Below are 19,842 nucleotides of genomic sequence, written 5' to 3'. Positions count from 1 at the left end.
AGATTGACATGTCATTCATCTCTGCTGGCTGCCTGCACAATAGTCACTGCAATTCTAAAGAAATTTATTGTGTGAAATTTTTGAGATGCATTAACATGATAAGGTGAGACTTAAATCCAACCTTTTTTCAATGATTTCATCGAGGCAAGATAAGCGTAACAAACAAATTAACTAAATGGTATTTCTGAATTTCTTTGAAGCCAAAGGCAGTTTCCTAGAACTAGTTGGTTGTGAATGATGTGTTAGCAGTGCGAGTTCAGGCAGGACTGTGAAATATCGAATTGCAACCCAGAATGGCCATTAGCATGTGCTATTTAAAGTGTGTGCACAGCAAAGTTAATTGTATCCTCATCAAAAATAAGAACCTTAAAGGTGTCAGATTGCTAAACCAGTGAAAGAAAGTTTTTTAAAAAAAGAAAAGAAATTGTAGTTGACTTCCTTGCTTCCTTTAATTATTTTAATTCATATACTGGATGTGGGCAATGATGGTAAAGCCAACGTTTATTGGTTATCCCTAATTGCCCTTGAGAAGATGTCCTCGAGCTACAATCATTCCATTGAAAGTATTCCCACAGACTTGTTCAGTACGGAATTCCAGGATTTAGACCCAGCAATGATATTAGCAAGGCAGAATGCTGTGTGAAAATAAAAAAAATGCAGATGCTGGACATCTAAAATAAAAGCAGAAAACACTGTTTTTATTTGAGAATGGTGTGTGAATTGTGTCATAGACATTACTAAATGACAGAGAGGCTCTAAGTAGTGAGTGGCCTACTCCTGCTCTTAATTCATATGTTCATATGTACATAGACTCACACATGGCCAAATGAGATGCTCATGACAGCAGTAGATGTAACTTGAATGCCTACAGGGTTGTTGAAATCAACACAGTACATGCATATAAAAAGAAAATTACAAGATGCTTAACAGTGAAGTTGGGTCATTGTTTTGAAAGGTTAAGGTTAAATAGGTTCAAGGGCCTACTTGACCTAATTTGTCCCATAATGCTGAGTTAATGTATTAACAGTATTTTCATGGTATCTCCATTTATTAAAAAAAACAGTGTGATTATGTCAACTGTTGCATTAAATGTATCCTTTGATTATTTACTGAACATGTGGAAGAATTATTGTGCAAATCCGATTTATTGGCACTGGACAGAGGAAAAGGATGCTTTCATTTTTGCTAAATGAGAAATAACATTGCCTTTTCTTTCAATTTTAAAGCTTCCTATGATCCATCCAACTATATAAGAGAAAAGATTTGCACGAAAGGAGATGATGCTGAAAAAGCCAGTAGTTCTTCAAGTCATGTGTTAATGGAACATCAGAGTTTGATTTTCCATTCAGGTGAGTGACTCGCTTGCAGTCATTGAGGCCTGAGTTTGGTTTCACTGGTTAGGGAGGGGACAAGTGTCAGGATTCCTGCCTCTTATTTCAATCTGGTGAATCCCCATTGGAAATTGTACACATTTGGGTGTCAGATGGGAATAGACTGTCCCATATCTAGAGCTACCTCCTGCTGACACAGAATGAAGATTAGCCAATTTTGCAAGGAAAAAATAAAGAATTGAATTTATATACCACGTCACAATCCCCTAATGCCCTTTACAGCCATTGAATTATTTTTGTAGTGTACTCACTGCTTTAATGTACTAAATGAAGCAGCAAATTTGCACATAGCAAGCTTCTCTAATGTGATAATCCACTAATCTGATAATTCACTATCTAACCATTTGGATATCCTGATAGTTCAGCACCTGGCTCACCAGGTTATCTTTGTTCTGCTCCCTTCCAAGTCACCGGGCCTCAGTTTCCTGATTCACTTCCAACTGACCAGGATCTATTTCTTGCGCTCTCTTAAAACTTACCTCATTCACTGGGAAATTTATAACGTCAGACAACATCCAGTGGACTGGAACATTTGCTAATCCAACATCACCAATATCCCAAACATACAAGATTATTGGAGTTTTACTGTATTTCCATGATGTTGATTGATAAACGTCCACAAGGACATTGGGATAATTTCCTTGCTGTTTATCAAAGTAGAACAACAGGATCTTATAGGTCCACCTGAGAGAGCAGACAGAGCCCTGGGTTAATGCCTTGTCTGAAGGCTAATGCCTGCAACCGTGCAGGATCTCCTCCATACTGCATTGAAGCTTCAGCGTTGTTTTTTGTGCTCATGCCTCTTGATGTTTGTGGATTACATAAAAGCTTAAACATCTTTGTGTTCTTGATAATATCAAACTGAGGGAATGAGGAGGATGGAGGAATTGATTTTAGCTCCTGGGCAGGAATATGGCTTTGGGAATAACATGGCAATCCAGGAGAGAAGGCCCTTTCTAACTTCCTGACCAAGTGCCTACAGGTTGATGGGAAGTGACTGCAAGTGCATAAAATTGATCAGTGGGATGCCACTGTTGCCAATGTGAACAGATCACTGACATGTGATGATGTTCTAGGAGGGGAGTCCCAATTGGCAAGGGAATTTTCCCAATGCAGCAGAAGCCCAAGGTTTCATAGAACACTATAGCACAATACAGGCTCTTCAGCCCACAATGTTGTGCTGACATTTTATCTTGCTCTAAGATCTATCTAACTCTTCCCTCCCACATAGCTCCCCAGTTCTCTAACATTCATGTGTCTATCTATGAGTCTCTTAAATGTCCCTAATGTGCCTGCCCCCACAACCTCTGCCGGCAGTGTGTTCCACGCACCCACCACTCTCCATGTAAAAAAACTTACCCCTTACATCCCCCCTATACCTTCTTCCAATCACCTTAAGATTACGTCCCCTTGTGTTAGCCATTGTTACCCTGGGGAAAAAGCCTCTGACTGTCCACTCAATCTATGCCTCTTATCATCGTGTACACCTCTATCAAGTCACCTCTTATCTTCCTCCTCTCTAAAGAGAGAAGCCCTAGCTCACTCAACCTATCCTCATAAGACATGCTCTCCAATCCAGGCAACATCCTGGTAAATCTCCTCTGCACCCTCTCTAAAGCTTCCACATCCTTCCTATAATGAGGTGACCAGAACTGAACACAATACTCAAAGTGCAGTCTAACCAGAGCTCTATAGAGCTGCAACATCACCTCGTGGCTCTTGAACTCAATACCCTGACTAATGAATGCCAACACACCATACGCCTTCATAACAACCCTATTGACCTGCACGGCAACCTTGAGGGATCTATGGAAGTGGACCCCAAGATCCCTCTGTTCCTCCACACTTTTTGAGTCCTGCCATTAACCTTGTATTCAGCCTTCAAATTTGATCTCCCAATTTCTTCGGGTCCCAAGGGAAAGCTTTGTTCTTCCTGACCCAAGAAGGAAACCATAACAAAAGTACATTGATAAATTTTCTTGAGTCACTTCTCATTTCCATCAACACGGCTGATGAGGAAGCCCTCAAGGCTTTCACACGCAGACCCCCAAAAAATTAAAATGGTAAATCAGGATCTAATCAAATCATTGGAGCCTGATCTGCAAATTATAATTTAAAGAAACTCCTGCCAGATTGAGCAGGTAACATTATTCCATGCAATTTATGATCGCTGTCAGCCAGATCAATGTGGGAAGAAGTGGATAAGTCCTCTGTTCCATTTTAATTCTTTATTACTACCTCCTCCCCTGCAGCCTGGTTTCTGCCAGACAGAAGAGTTGAAATGAAGCCTTTGATCTCTGAAATTAGAACTGAGTACTTATCAGCTTTTTTCTTTGTGCAGATCTGAACACCAAACAAACAGCCTTGTCTGCCCAGCAGCCTGCTACAAGTATTCTACATCCATGGGGTTTGCAGTCACAGCAGGAGGTGCAGCAGTTAGTGGAGGGGCCCTCATTTGTCCCACAGGAAAGCAAAAATGGACAAGAGGATGAGGCAGAGGAGGAAAACATATTCTACTTCTGAATCTGTATCAACATTAGCACTTTTAAGTCAAACTGGAACAATAGGCCACCTTGACCTCTCGGTTGCATTCAGTTAAATGTTACAAGTACTGAAATGTAGCAGTAAATTCTTCACTAAGCCGTGTAGGTCCAGAAATGCTTATAAACCTTGAAGTTTCATGAAATTTATTACACATTTCAGTTTAGTGATAAGATTGTGATATGTGAAATAATATATCATCTGTTATGTCATGCCAGCTGAAGCAGTTATAAATCAGAAATGACCATATCTAACTTGCATTCTTCTAATTTCAAGGACAAGTTTTGCGATTTTCTAAAGTTAAACACTACCTTGCTTACTCAGTTTAGAGTTAATTTCCCAGGGGCACAGTGGCCTCCCTCTATGCTGGTTCCGTTTTATTTTATCGAGTCTGTTGCCTGTGGTTATTAAAGTTATTTGGTATGATTTGTTGTACTTAGCCATCACTAAAGTTGGCTTTCCATTACAGTTTGATCATCCCCTTTGTGAATGTTTCATAAATATTTCTTCAGTCACTTCCCTTTTGAGGTGTTGATTCAGTTAACCCAACCTTTTGTTCTATCCTATCACATGCTTGGAATGTAGCAATATTTTATGGGGTGAGCCCATTATAATCCACCAGTTAGTTTTCACCAATGCAAGTATCATAGGCTATTGATAGCTTAAGGTGCTCTCTGTGAAATATAGTCATTCAATGCATCCTGGAATTTGCCATTCCTCTGTGTATCCACTGATTTCCTGGGCAATTTGATCCATCTATTCACCATCTTCCATGTATAGTAGTTAAATCAAAATTACTACTTTTTTTCTCTTATGAGTCTGAATTGGTGATTATTATTGTCCAATTTGTGCTCAGGTTAAATATACTAGGGTATTAATGAAAGAATTTGCATTTATAAAGTCTCATTTATGACCTCAGGCTGTCCAAATGCTTTATTGTCAGTAAAGTAATAGGTTTCAGTTTATCCATTGATCTTTAATTCTTGACGTTTTCTACATATGTCCTCCTCATAGTTTATATAGTCCAATGTTCTTTATCTGTTCACTTTAATGACCCACTGCCACATTACCCTTTCCATAGTAATGTGATCAGAAATGTCTCTAACAGACCAAGTGATATTGCAGTACTCTTCAGCTTGTTCATTACCACTTTCATCCTTCTGGCTAAAACCCTAAGAACCTGCTTTTTATTAAAAATTCTTGCTACAGATTATCTTGTGGTTTCAGAAAATATACCGCAAATGTCTCCAGATTTCCTCCTTCTGCTGTGACTTGCAGAAAATGCTGATTATTTTATATATATATTCATCTCCTCAGTAAGTCTCACCACTTTGTTTCTCTGCATGTTAAGTTGAATGTGCCACTTATTGGTCCAATTTCCCAATCTAAAATCTTGCTTTGCATTTGGTCTGTTAGTTCGTTGTTATTTCTCATCTTGTTCTTTCCTATTCTTAATTCTCTTCTCCTTCACTCACACATTAAGATTTGATATGATCAGCATACTTCTATATACATTTCTAAATAATTTTCATGCATGTTGCAAACAGTAAATGGAGCAAGCACTGATCTCTGAGCACCCTGCTAGCCACCTCCTTCCTGCTGATGCAGCTCCAGGCACAGTGACCCTTTGTTTCTTCTGATTCAACCAATTTCTAGTTCACTTCAGAAACTTGGCTGCCATTTAGAAGAATGTGCCCTTGAGTTTATTAACCTTTAAAACTGCCTACAGTTGTGTTTGCAATTCTTTGTTGAACTATTATTGTTAGTAGTCTCTGGTCCTGCTTATTCTCATTTATTTTAAAATGTTAAGTTTTGTTGCATTTTTTCCCCAAAATCACCAATTATGTTCATTACAAGTGTTTGGAACTTCATTGGATTGCACCTCCCCCACTCTGCCTTCAGGGTAGCCACACTAATACTGAAGCTTTTGGGTCACAGTATAAAGAAATGTACTGATGGCTGAGAACAGAAGTAAAGTATGAATCCAAAATGAAATTCAGTGATATTGAAGTATCACCTATATTTGTATTACATATGGACTGGCTGACCAACATTACCATGTATTGTGATTCTGCATTTGTGTTTAAGTTGTTCAGCATTTTGTTTCAAAATCTATTAAATGGCAGTGGCTTAATTGGACAACAGAGCAAATTAAGTCAGTCAGTACTAAGAAAATGTCCACTGCCCATCTCTACCTCTATCTTCTTAAATTTCTTTCCTTACAACCTACCTCTTTGACCAAGGTTTACGTCATTTTCTAATGTCTTTTTATATGGAATAGTTTTGTCAGATAATACTTCGGGAAACACCTTGGGGTATTTTAACTATGTTAATAATGGTATGTAAATGCAGTCTTTTAATTATGAAGAGGAGTTGGGCAAGATTGATGGATACTTGAAGACCATATCAATTAAAACCACTCATTCATTCACTGTTTGTTTAGCCTATGAAATGTAAAAAAAATGCCCATTTTTGTCATATTGGATTTGCTATTGCATTTAAATTAGACTAGTGTAATGTAGATAAATTATAAGATAAGATGGAAGAGCACAACAACAGCAATTCACAAGAAAGTCTACTCACAAGAGCTCTTTACCCTATTTCTAACTGTCCTTCAAACCCAGAATATTATTAAATTGCCCATGACCTCTGAGTGAATACTAATTACTTAAGGGATTTCATACAAAATGTCTTACACAAAATGATATTTTTGATGAAACTGGATTAAATGTGTCCTTAAATGTTCCACTTACCTATAATCATTACAATCTAAAGCAATACTACATCATATTAATACTTTTCTTTAAAGTCATATAAACTGGTTTATAACCATGAGGACACATCTATACTTATGTATTTAAAGTTCTAGTTGCTTTCATAGATGAGACCCTTGTACTGGACAATCTGGAAGTGCACTTAGTTATATTAAGTAGCATAAACAAATACTAATTCCAGAAACTGTTCACGTCACTAACCAGATAAAAAGCTTGAATTTCTAAACCAACCAAGTTTAATCAGTTTGTATAAAGACCAAAGATCAAAGTAACATCGGGTTCTATCATACGGTCTTTCAAAAATAAAGGGCTAGGTAAATATCCCTATACATCAGTGGTCAGTGACTTTTGAGACAAACCAACAGAATGAATATCAATCAAAATCATTATTGAATGAATTATAATAATAATTTTATGAAGCAAATAATAATTAGAAAAGTTTAGTTTATTTTAGCCAGAGCAAAATAAGCAGAATACAGACCCCAATCTCACTATTGTGTTATGTATTTTTAGTCAAAAGGGAATGTCATTATGAGATTGTACCGCACTTGCCTTTCTGGAATTGATAGAACTGTGGGAGAATAAATGGAGATTTTGACTGATCCCCAGTTTAACATTGCTGTAGAACAAATGTAAACGAGACTTTAACTTTTTGATATACACAATCGAGGACAGCACTTTTGGTAACAAGCCTGAAATATTAACATCAACATTTTAAAGGAATTTTAACAAGATTTGTATCAAAAGATTTAATCAACTAATTATTTGTCACATAGTCCTACTTAGTTATTTTGACACAGAAGGAGATCATTCAGCCCATTTTGTCCATGCTAACTCCCAGCAGAGCAATCCCAGCAGTCCCATTCCCCCTCATATTTTTCAGTAATCTTGCAACGTAACATCCTCACATTCCCATTAATTCCTTTTTTGATTCTTTTGCCATTTACCTACCGGCCAACTGACCTACTAGCATGTCTGTGGAAGGTGGAAGGAAACTGAAGCACCCAAGGGAAACCCACAAAGTCACAGGAGAACATACAAACTCCATGCACTCAGCACCCAAGATCGGGATCAAGCCTGGATCACTGGAGCTGTGAAGCATGTGTCCTGTACGAATCAACTTGTAAACATGTTACGTTGCACCTAATGTAATGTTAGTGCATAAAGTTCAAGAAAAGAGAGAAAAATAGCATTAGCACAATGTTAACTTTGTGAAGCAATGTATAAATAAACTTTTTTTAAATTTGGGGATGGGGGTTCAGAACTCAGAATGTGTCATTAACTTTCAAGCAATGCTTTGATATGTTTACCCCAATTCACTTTTTAAGGGGATAGATAGTTCACTAATGCCATCAACAACAAACCCACAGCTCATCAATTCAAATTGATGAGTGAAGGATAATTTACTCAACAACCATGAAAATATCCTAAAGGACTTTAAGCACTATAGTGTCACAGAATGGACCATAAATATTTAGGCAGTTATTTCTTGCTGATGATGCAAAAGTATGTTATAACTGGAAATTTAATTATACTCAAACTCCAAAGCCAAGACTCATCTAGAACATTATTTGAAGTGACAAATCATCACACTTGTTTGACATTAGATTGTACATGTCAAGTGTGTGCTGTTAATGATTTAAAGTACGTTTTAAAGATCTACACACATTTAACCAAACAAAGGCTATTTATACTGCTGTATACCTAGAACTGTAAATACTGAACTGGATACATATTCATTAGCTTCCATTTCTTGCACTTTTAATGTTTAGAATTGCTGTTTTATTAAAGAAAGAAATTTGCAGAGCATATATTTTAAGAAAAATAATCTGAAGTGAAAATGTGCATCAAGTCATAAGCTTCTCGCGAAAAGGATTATGACAAGTGTAATTATTACTTCTGTAAAAAGAATAATGATGAATTTTATAGAATGGCCCAAATGAACCTTGGTAATCTGATACGCAGTTTAATAAAATCTGAATAGATGTTTTGGAGTGTCTTGGTGCATTGTTTCTAGTTAACTCTTAGACTGCTAATGATTGAATGCACTAAGATTTATTACATTCAGATCACTGATGAGAAGAGTCCAAGCTAATTTGCATCTCAGCTGCTTTTAAAATACGGAGAGCTGAACAAATTCTTGAATGGAAAAGTAAGTAAATTGCAGCAAAAAAACCCACACAAAAATAAAAGAAAATAATCATTGGTGAAACCTGACCTTTAAATCTTTCTGGTTATTATGTGTTAAGCACTAATTGGGTGCAATTAATCATTCTGATAGAAGGTAATTATGCCAATGAACTCCTTATCGGCAGGAAAGATTGAAAACTTAATTAGTTTAAAAAGTAGGCCACCAAGGGCCATCAGACATTGCTCACATCAAGTGGTAGATGGTTTATCTGTGCCTAGTGTTTCATTTTAAATATAAATGTCACTGAATACATGATTCATCCTGTTCATTTACTTTAAAGTAAATTGAATAGCTGTTTTATGTTTGACTAAAATATTTCTTTCAGGCTTTGGTACATACACTCCAATACATTTCCTCTTTTTCTTTCTGATGGGATAGACTCATGGTTATCTCTTTCCAGGTTCTTGGTTGCTGAGCCAAGACATGGGCACCATCATAACCTCTGAGCCAAGATGTGAGCACCATCATAGCTCATGAGTTAAGACATTGACACTATTATAGCTAAACCAAAACTATCGTCATCTGATGCTTGAACATGTATTTATGGCAGGGCTTATTGAATACTATTTAAGTACAGGTTCCCTAGCTAATCTTTCATTCTCACTCTGCATATGCAATTATAACTGCAGTTATAATTGAAACCAGACCTCTCATTGATCAGTGAAGGTTAACAGATTTCATTGCTCCCAGCTTGTTTTACCTGGTAAATCATTTTGGGTATCTCTCAGAGAGGTCCAATGGTGCATTGATATTACTGGCAAAATAATACCAATTTTAAAACAGCAATGTCCTCATGAGGTGTTATGTAGCAAGGAGATGAATAGCAGAGTCAGGTCCATGGTGATATCTTTCAGATAGGATAATCCCATTAGTCCCACTAGCCATTAGATCCAATTATGCCCTTTTAACAAGCTGACTCTTTTCAGATGGCAGGAACCTTTCCATATCTGTTTCTTTTTTGAAGCTCTTAAATTTTCTGTTTGACCACCTGCACCAGTAATTTGTTCCATACGTCACCTGGCCTTGTCTTGAAGTTGGAACACTGCCCTTTCCCCTCTGGGATCTGGGTTTTAATCCACTCCCTCTCCCATATCCTCCTCCAGACATTTGCAGTGCACCTCTCAGACGTTGCCATATGAAATAACTTTAGGTCAGTCCTTGGTGTGCACAGAGCTAAGCCACATGCCTGCTCAAAATTTCATGTTGGTTCATGGAGATAAACTACAAAGAAAGCTGACGTGGAGAACTGGAAATTCCATTTCAGTCATTGAGTTAATACTGAGAGGAGAACAACGTGAACAACTCACTTTTTTACGTGTTTATTGTTATCTTCTGGTTTAATTAATCCCCCCCCCAAAAAACATCTAAAGCTGTGCACCTTCTATTATGTTTTATGTAAAAGATAAACTTTTTAATGCAGTTCATTATACATCCTCTTTGTACATAAGATCTATGAAACTTGTTTTTGGACCATGAAACATTTCAGGTATATAACTTTTCCTGTCACATTGGCAATTATGTTTTAAACAAGAGGTCCTCTTTTTATGGGTGGCCTGATAACATTTAGTCATGGTTATACCTTCAACTGAGACATCTTCCATGGCTGAAGAGGCAGTTTCAGTAACAAACAATAGTTTAACTCAAATGAAGAAATATCAAATTAATCATTGTATCTGGTACTTGGTTGTTGATGGTCAATCCTTATGTTCCACCACTGTTTTAAAGCTTACCCAATAATAAAAGTGGGATAGTTTATGAAAAGTAATACACATCTGGTGGGAATGTTGGCTGACTGGATAAAGTGTGGATGAGCAACCAAGAGATTGTGAATTTGCTCACCAATTCTCAATTTGGCTTCTGCCAGGACCACTTGGCTCCAGATTCATTACAGCCATGGTCCAAAGCAAGGCAAAAAAGGATTTTTATTTGTTCATGAACTGTGGACTTTTCTGGCAGGTTGGTATTTATTGGTCTTCCCTAATTGCTTGACCTGTGTGGCTTGCTAGGCTATTTCAGAGGACAGTGAACAATCATATGCCGTGGGTCAATTATAGGTCAGACCAGCCAGTGATGAACCTTCTTTCCTTGAAGGAAATTTTTATGAATTATGAAAAATCTGGATGGTTTATGGTTACAATTACGGACTTTTAAAAAATTATAGAATACTTGCTGTCTTTCCAGAGATTCCGAGGTGAGGTGAGAAGGGCTATCCCCGCCCCTGATGTCAGGCAGCATTTGATTGAATGTGTTATCAAGGAGCCCTTATTAAATGAAATGAAGAGGAAATATCTTGATTGATTAGTAAGACTCAACACAAAGGAAGATTGTTCAATAACAGTAATCTCAGAACACTGTTGCAGAAGGTACTCAGAGCTGTGACTGGGCCCAACCATTATTAGCTTCATTATTAACAGTGAACTTCCCTCCATCATGAGATTAGAAACTGGGATTTTCACTAATGATTCAGAGTAGTCTGTTCCATTTGCAACTTCTGGGATAATCAGCAACCAGTGCCCAGCTTCAGCAAAATCTTGCCAACTTTCAGGCAAATAACAGGGTTGTGCTAAGTAATGACCATCTCCACTAATGGTCTAACCACCCCCAATGACATTCGTCAAGATTAGAAACATTGATTTCCCCCATTGAACCTTGTCCTGGGGTCACCTGTGGACAGAAACTTACCTGTATCAGCTACATAAATACTGAAGCTACAAGTGCATTTCAGAGAGTGTGTATGCTGTAGCAAATGACTCAACTCATGATTCCCCAAACCCAATCGATTGCCTGTAAAGAACAAGTAGGAGCATGCCTAGATGCCTTGAGTACAGCTCCAACCACACTCTAGCTCAACACCTTGATTTAGCAGCCAATCCACTACGTTATTATGCATTCCTCCTTCAGGAACCATGATTAGAAAGTCTACCACCTACAAACTGCACTGCAGCATCTTGCTAAGGTTTCTTTGACAGCATCCTCCAATTCTGTGACTCTACCACCTAAAAGGACCAGGGAACCACTACCTTCAAGATAGACACAATCCTGAATTGGAAATTTATAGCCAATCTTCTATCATTGCCAAGTCAAAAATCCTGAAATTACAAATCTAACAATGCTGTGGGAGTACATTTATCACTAAGCCAGCAGCTATTCAGGAAAGTGGTTCACCATCATCTTCTCGAGGGCAACTGAGGATGAGCAATAAATGTTGGGTTTGTCAATGATGCCAATCCCTTGAATGAGTTAATGTGTTTCAATCACTTCTGCTGGGTGTGATTTGAAAATTCACTGTTGACCTAATTTTTATTTCCACTATTTTATCCCTGTCCAGTTCTTTAAATTTTGTATTTGGGTACAATGCAGTCTCATAGAAACACAGCAACATAGAAAAACTACAGCACAATTCAGGCCCTTCAGCCCACAAAGCTGTGCCGAACATGTCCCTACCCTAGAAATTACTACGCTCACCCATAGCCTTCTATTTTTCTCAGCTCCATGTCCCTATCCAACAGTCTCTTAAAAGACCCTATCGTATCCGCCTCCACCACCGTTGCCGGCAGCCCATTCCACGCACTCACCACTCTCTGAGTGAAAAAATTACCCCTGACATCTCCTCTATACCTACTCCCCAGCACCGTAAACCTGTGTCCTCTTGTGGCCACCATTTCAGCCCTGGGGAAAAGCTTCTGACTATCTACCTGATCAATGCCTCTCATCATCTTATATACCTCTATCAGGTCCCCCCTCATCCTCCGTCGCTCCAAGGAGAAAAGGTCGAGTTCCCTCAACCTGCTTTCATAAGGCATGCTCTGCATTCCAGGCAGCATCCTTGTAAATCTCCTCTGCACCCTTTCTATGGCTTCCACATCCTTCCTGTAGTGAGGTGACCAGAACTGAGCACAGAACTCCAAGTGGGGTCTGACCAGGGACCTATATAGCTACAACAATACCTCTTGGCTCCTAAATTCAATTCTCTGACTGATGAAGGACAATATACCATATGCCTTCTTAACCACAAGAGTCAACCTGTGCAGCCACTTTGAGCGTCCTATGGACTCGGACCCCAAGATCCCTCTGATCCTCCACACTGCCAAGAGTCCTACCGTTAATACTATATTCTACCATCATATTTGACCTACCAAAATGAACCACTTCACACTTATCTGGGTTGAACTGCATCTGCCACTTCACAGCCCAACTTTGCATCCTATCTATGTCCCTCTGTAACCTCTGATAGCCCTCCAAACTATCCACAACACCTCCAACCTTTGTGTCATCTGCAAACTTACTAACCCACCCCTCCACTTCCTCATCCAGGTGGTTTATAAAAATCACAAAGAGCAAGGGTCCCAGTACAGATCCTTGAGGTACACCACTGGTCCCTGACCTCCACGCAGAATACGAACCTTCAACAACCAGTCTTTGCCTTCTGTGGGCCAGCCAGTTCTGGATCCACACTGCGATGTCCCCTCGCATCCCAAGCCTCCTTACTTTCTCAATAAGCCTTGCATGGGGTACCTTATCAAACGCCTTGCTGAAATCCATATACACTACATCTACTGCTCTCCCTTCATCGATGTGTTTAGTCCCATCCTCAAAAAATTCAATCAGGCTCGTAAGGCAGGACCTGCCCTTGACAAAGCCATGCTGACTATTCCTAATCATATTATACCTCTCCAAATGTTCATAAATCCTGCCTCTCAGGATCAATTTGTCTTGGAAGTCTCTTTAACTTCCGAGACAAAATCTCTTAATCAGTCAGCAAATATGCTTCCTACCAACTGATCTCTCAGCCTCACCACCAAAATAGACAGGGATGGAATGAAAGGAACTGGTGATTATAAAATCAATTGTCAGTGTTTTTCTTTGGCTCATATTAAAGGTTTTATGCTGCCAACACATATTTAATATCAGTTGCTGCAATTTATTTAAATTTTGTCATGATTTCTGTCACAAGCCAAGACAGGATGCTCAAGGGAAAGGCAGGAGCAGCAATTAAGAAAACAAATGAGTTCCAGCAGCCTAGGGGGTCCGCCTGTGTTGATGTTTTAGCCTGTCCCATGGGCAAGCCTGATACACCAGGGAAATGCCTGGAATGAGGTATGAGGATTAAAAAAAAATTGTAATTCGTATAAAAATGAGGAGCTGAGTTTGTTCCTTCACAGTGTAAAATGTTAGGTTATACTTTTAAACCAAAATGGTTTAAGTCCCCTCAACTGACATAAAACCCACCCTTAGAAAGGAGCTGACTGAATCACTTCAACTTTAGGATAACAAAAGTAGAAACATTTCTCAATTCAAAACAAATCAATAGATAATATTGTAAAGTTTTGGAAGAATAGAATCCACATTTATGTTATAAACAAGCATGCTCCAAAATTCCCATGGTTTGGGAGCTTTTAGCCACTGTAAACCATTCAATGCTAACATGCCAGTCACAGCCAGTGTAGAGTTGGAATGTTTGGACAAGACAAGTGGCACGGTAGTGTAGCGGTTAGCGCGACGCTATTACAGCGCCAGTGATCGGGGTTCCATTCCTGTCGCTGTCTGTAAGGAGTTTGTACGTTCTCCCGTGTCTGCGTGGGTTTCCTCCGGGTGCTCCGGTTTCCTCCCACATTGCAAAGACGTACGAGTAGGTTAATTTGGGTTTAAAATGGGTGGCGCGGACTCGTTGGGCCGGAAGGGCCTGTTACCAAGCTGTAAATAAAATTAAAAAAAAGATTGTGATCTGGATACTTAAGCAGAGATTTGGATCCTAAAGATGGGAATTGGGAAGTGGGAGACAACGTGGGTTTACAATGGTGAAAGTGGTTGGTCTTTGTAGTAGTTTATTGGGGTTGCAAGCTCAGCTCAGCCTCAGATGGGATGTTGAACCTGTGAATTGGGACAATGGACAGAGGGACTGGAATCTTTTGTGAGGGTATGGTAGCTCAGAGACTGAAAATGATAACTTCTCAATTCAACCATAGGTATTTGCAGAATGTCAGACAAGCAGTTTAACTTCTCAATTCAACTGTAGGTAATTGCAGATTATCAGACAAGCAGTTTAACTTCTCAATTCAACCATAGGTAATTGCAGAATGTCAGACAAGCAGGTTAACACAAAACAGTGCAGTGGTTAAATGAAATGGTGGAGAGGCAGAGTTGGGTGTCATTGGCATGGAGCAGGACACGGAGCTTTAATCTTCTCACCTTCCAGTAATGGCAAATGGAGAAATTTAATGGCTTCTGCAGTCACTGAAATAACTAAACAGTCATATTTAATTTCTTATCTAGTATGCGCAAGCTCAAATGGTGAAACCATTGCTGAAACAGTGTTTAGAATCAAATCAATATTGACTCTGTTAGGGGAGCCATTGCTAGATTGTTGGCATGGTCTTCTGAAGCTCCCTCTTTCCACTGGCAACTGAACAAACAGGGATTGTTAGTCGATAGAATGAGGTATCGGTGGCAGCCTTCAAACAGAATGACCATGGCCACTGAAGCGGCCAACTACCCCGTAGATTTGCACATTCTGCTCTATGTAACAAGACAGCCACCCAAATATCCCAGACAAGTAGAATCAGCAATACAGGAAAAGTTGGATTTTTTAGGCCATTATTGTCCTTGATTTCTTTTATTTTTGCAGATTTCCCAATTATTCATCTAAAGGCAACAAGGTTTCTATGCATGCTGTAGTGTTTTGGCCAAATTATCCAAGAAGCTGGAGAGCATAAAAGGCATCACAACCAAACTGTTAGCTCTCAAACACACATGCCTTCACCAGCAGGAAGAATAGTGGTTGACATTTTTCCTTGCAATTTCTGGGTACATTGCGGTCAATCCTATCTTTCCAAATGCTGCCCTATGCTGAGAATGTTTTCTGGAACAGGACTGATTGTTCTGGGATTTAGAATTTCTTTAAAAATTGCACAGCATGTTTCTGCACCAATGCATTATACTATGGAGAGGCATGAAGTTATTGTAGCTTAGAATTTTGCCATCTGGGTTCCTTGGCCAGCACGGAGTGATGTTCCACTGCCTTCCCATGGAGAGTGAAAGTCACTCACATAGCAGTCTCGCGCACTTCCTGTAGGCACTTCCTTAAGCAGCATTTGGCATTTCTTCCACTTGGTATAAAACAAACTCATATTAGTAAGCAGTAGGGAGGAATAATTACTGTATTATATTATCTTCAGGATGAGGTTGTCAATTTAATGTTCAAGTTTAAGAAGGAGATCTGTGCAGTAATTATATAAATGGAGCCCAATGCCTTTGAACAGCTAAGTTAATCTTTGGAATCTACCTCAAGCGGCTGCTCTTCTAGCAGACTTTTAACCCAGAGGACTTCAGCCTAAGTTCATACTGGTCCTGCCTTTTGTAGTACTTCAGCTGACAAGCTTTCGGTCAGTGCTTTGCTTCATAGATAGCCCTTTCCCATGGCAATAGTAACACGCTTCACGGCAGATACATAAAACTTGCTGCACAAAAGCACTTTTGTGGTCCTGCTCATTATCAGATTAGCTCAGTCCTGTCAGGGCAACCTTCTATTCATACATTCCCTCCTCTGAATAACAGCTTCTCATCAACCTGACTCTAAAGCTGCTCAGTAGGGTATATCTCCTGCAGCCAATCCCTCTTGTTCTCAAGGTTCTGCCATGCAAGTATCCCCTAGTGCTTTACATTTGGGCATTCCTGCCTCCAGCTTGTTTACATTTGTCAATGTTGAAGCCTGTTTTTTCAGTCATTGTCCTCCTCCTACTCCTCCTCCTCTCCTCCTCCTCAAGCTTGACCATAATAGTTTAGTCCCAGAGGAGTCCCTCAATCCCATTCCTTCATTTATGGTAACTTAGACAATCTTTCCAATTTTCCATATGAATGCTCAGTGTATGCATTCTTACTATTGCATTGTAACTCACTAAATCCAATAACATAGTGGCAGCCACAGTTGTAAGGTTAGCTGATTCACAATCATCCTGGCCTGCGGGTGACGGACTTAACCGGCATCATGGTTATGTGCTCTGGAGCCACATGACCATTAAAGATTCCATGATACACTTCCAAAAATAAAAAGAAATTCTTCCAATGACTGAGCTGATGTCCTTCACTCAGCATCAAGGGGGTGTGTTACAGGCGAAGGAGAGGGGTTGGGTGGGTGGGGTGGTGGGCACGCATGTGAAGATGATGCTACAATCAATCACAATCTTATTAAATAGTGGCTTCAAGGGCCTAGTGGCTTACTTCTACTCCCTAATCCCCATGCTTGTAGGTGTGTAAAAAGTACTGGATAAGTCCAATAGTATTTTTGTCACTGTTTCATATTAGTTTGAGCCTGTTAACTCAGCACAATTTCTTAACAATGACACTTCTTTAAATTCGTTAATCAATTAGAGGAGTATCTGAAAAACCATGGGCCTTTGAGGAATGTGTGGCCTCATGTTCTCCCTGTGAATGTGTTAGTTTCCCCCGGGTGCATCACTGACCTCCCACATTATAAGATAAGATAAGATATCTTTATTAGTCACATGTACATTGAAACACACAGTGAAATGCATCTTTGCGTAGAGTGTTCTGAGGACGGCCCACAAGTGTCGTCACACTTTCAGCACCAACATAGCATGCCCACAACTTCCTAACCCGTATGTCTTTGGAACGTGGGAGGAAACCGGAGCACCCGGAGGAAGCCCACGCAGACACGGGGAGAACGTACAAACTCCTTACAGACAGCGGTGGGAATTGAACCCGGGTCGCTGGCGCTGTAATAGCGTTACACTAACCGCTACACTACTGTGCCTGCATGGTTATTGATAGGTCCATTGGCTGTAAATTCTCCTTAGTGTGGAGGTGAGTGGTAGGAATCTGAGGGCAGTTGATGGGCATATGGGGAGAATAAAATAGAATGGGTGCTGAATGGCCAGCCTGGACCCAATGGGCTGAAGGGCCTGTATGACTCAATAATTTGCTGTAAGTAGCTCAGAGCAAAAAAAAGGTCATCATAGAAATATAACCAGGACTATTCAAACCACAAGGTAGAAGAGCTCTAATAGAGATATGCCCCAGTTAGAGCTGGAGCCCATAACATTGATATTGCATATAAACACAATAGTAACACAGTCACAGTTTCAGGCAAGGGAAGACTTGTAACCCATCTAGCCCACCTATCCACAGTACTCCCGTTGTTCTTTCCAACTATTCTGTTGACAGATAAACTCCAGTTTCCTTTTTGAAGTACACAACGTTTCCTGTTTCACCACCCATGGCAAGTGATTTGTTCCTCATTTGTGCTACCCTACTCATTGAAACATTTTCTCCTGCATATCAGACTGGGAGGCAGCTTGCTTAAGGATTAGTTTTGGGTCCATCACTCATTTAGTTTTTATAAATCACTTAAGTTCAGGAGAAGGAAGCAGTATTATAGAGTCAGCAGATAACGCAAAGTTTGGCTATGTAGAAAGAGATGGGGATACTTGAAGGCTTCAGGGTGACAAAGGCATTGTAGTTAAATGTGCTGCAGCATTAGACAGAGTTCAATGCAGTGAAAAGTAGCAACACATTTTCAGACAGTTAACGTTGAAAGGGCATGTGTTTGGAAAGTAATACTAAGACACCTTGGCATCCATCTTTCAAGGTTGATAAGGTGGTTAAAAAGCATGTGGGTCACTCTTGATTATAACAGAAGAGCTGAATATGAAAGCTGTCACATTTGAACATTATAAATCACTGGATGATTTTGGGCACAGAGTTTCAGGAAAGATATAAACACCTTAGAAATCCAGAGATTTACCAAGATGTTTCCATGAGGAAAGCATGAAAAAGTGTAGGGTTGTTTGCTTTGGAACAAGGAAGGCTAAAAGGTGACTGATTAGAGATTTTCAAAGTGACGAGGGGTTTTGATGGAAGAGGTAGGGATAGACCATTCAGTCTAGTGAGAGAGCCAATAACCGGAAGTCATAGATCTAACATAACTGATAAATGATCTAGCAGAAAAGTTGGGAAGACTTGAATCTGGAGTGCTCCACCTGATAAAGCCATGGAAACTATCCACTAGGAGGTCATTACTCAACTTGCACTGTTAAATCTAGGAGTGAAGTGCTACTTTCCTGCTCTTTACTATTATAATACATTCCAACTATTTCAATCAGGTGTCACCCACAGGCCTATTCTTCCCTGCAGACCCTCACCGCCCCAGCAGGAGCTTCAGTGAGAAGTCATTAAATCAAAGAACAATCATAGAGTGCTGTATAGCTAACTCTAGAATCTCTCAGACTTCAAAGGAACTGAAATTGGGTCTCAGCCCAATTGGTCAGGAACCCAGAAACACTATGTTAATGGAGTGGCTGCATTAAACGCATGTTTTTCAGGCCCATTGCTGCTTAGTTGTCACTCTTCCCCGTCAGTCTCAAACGATATCCATACCTACTCCCATTCCAACCCCTGCTCCCAACACATTGACATCTGAATTCAGCGCAATTTGACCAAATGTCATGATCTTAAACTCTTTCATCTTATCAAAAAGAACTTGTATTTAAATATTTCTTTTGAAAATTAACAAGTCATAATAATAGACAGCAAAACCTTCACTGGGCCCTCAGTGGCTACATCGATAAATTAGCAGCCTTTATATCCAAAGAGATTATTAAATGATTATTTTCTGCAACTTCTGACTTGTTGATGTAAAAATGCTTAAAGTTATTGCATTCAGAAGCATTAGCTGACCAACGTTTATGACTGGCATCAGTTGTTTAAGAAGAATGTAAGTTCAGCAGTTATTTGTGTTTGGCAAGGTCCTGGTTTTGGCAACTTTGAATTATGTTTCTCTGCACAGATCACTTCATTGTTATCCCCTCAGGATTGTCAGCTGATCAGCTTACAGGCAGTTTCACAAAAAACAATTGACTGTCAGCAGTATTTAAATAAAATGATTAATTGATGTAGCTCTGCGGCCAGGAGCCACAGCATGTTATCTAGA

At 39.5% G+C, this 19,842-nt stretch overlaps 1 protein-coding gene across 8 annotated transcripts in view; it reads left to right on the top strand.

Moving 5' to 3' along the window:
• Window positions 1-8,658, top strand: part of arhgef28a (Rho guanine nucleotide exchange factor (GEF) 28a) — a 283,580-nt gene extending 274,922 nt beyond the window's left edge. For all 8 annotated transcript variants that reach the window (XM_052019926.1, XM_052019922.1, XM_052019928.1 and 5 more), the window contains 2 exons: window positions 1,227-1,349; window positions 3,733-8,658. In XM_052019926.1, coding sequence (XP_051875886.1) covers window positions 1,227-1,349; window positions 3,733-3,914 — 305 coding nt within the window. In that variant the 3' untranslated portion in view covers window positions 3,915-8,658. The remainder of the gene's footprint in view (window positions 1-1,226; window positions 1,350-3,732) is intronic.
• The last annotated feature ends 11,184 nt before the right edge of the window (window positions 8,659-19,842 follow it).

Source organism: Pristis pectinata, chromosome 7, assembly GCF_009764475.1.
Source record: "Pristis pectinata isolate sPriPec2 chromosome 7, sPriPec2.1.pri, whole genome shotgun sequence".
NCBI classification, from domain to species: Eukaryota; Metazoa; Chordata; class Chondrichthyes; order Rhinopristiformes; family Pristidae; genus Pristis; species Pristis pectinata.
This window is presented reverse-complemented; position numbering and strand designations above follow the sequence as displayed.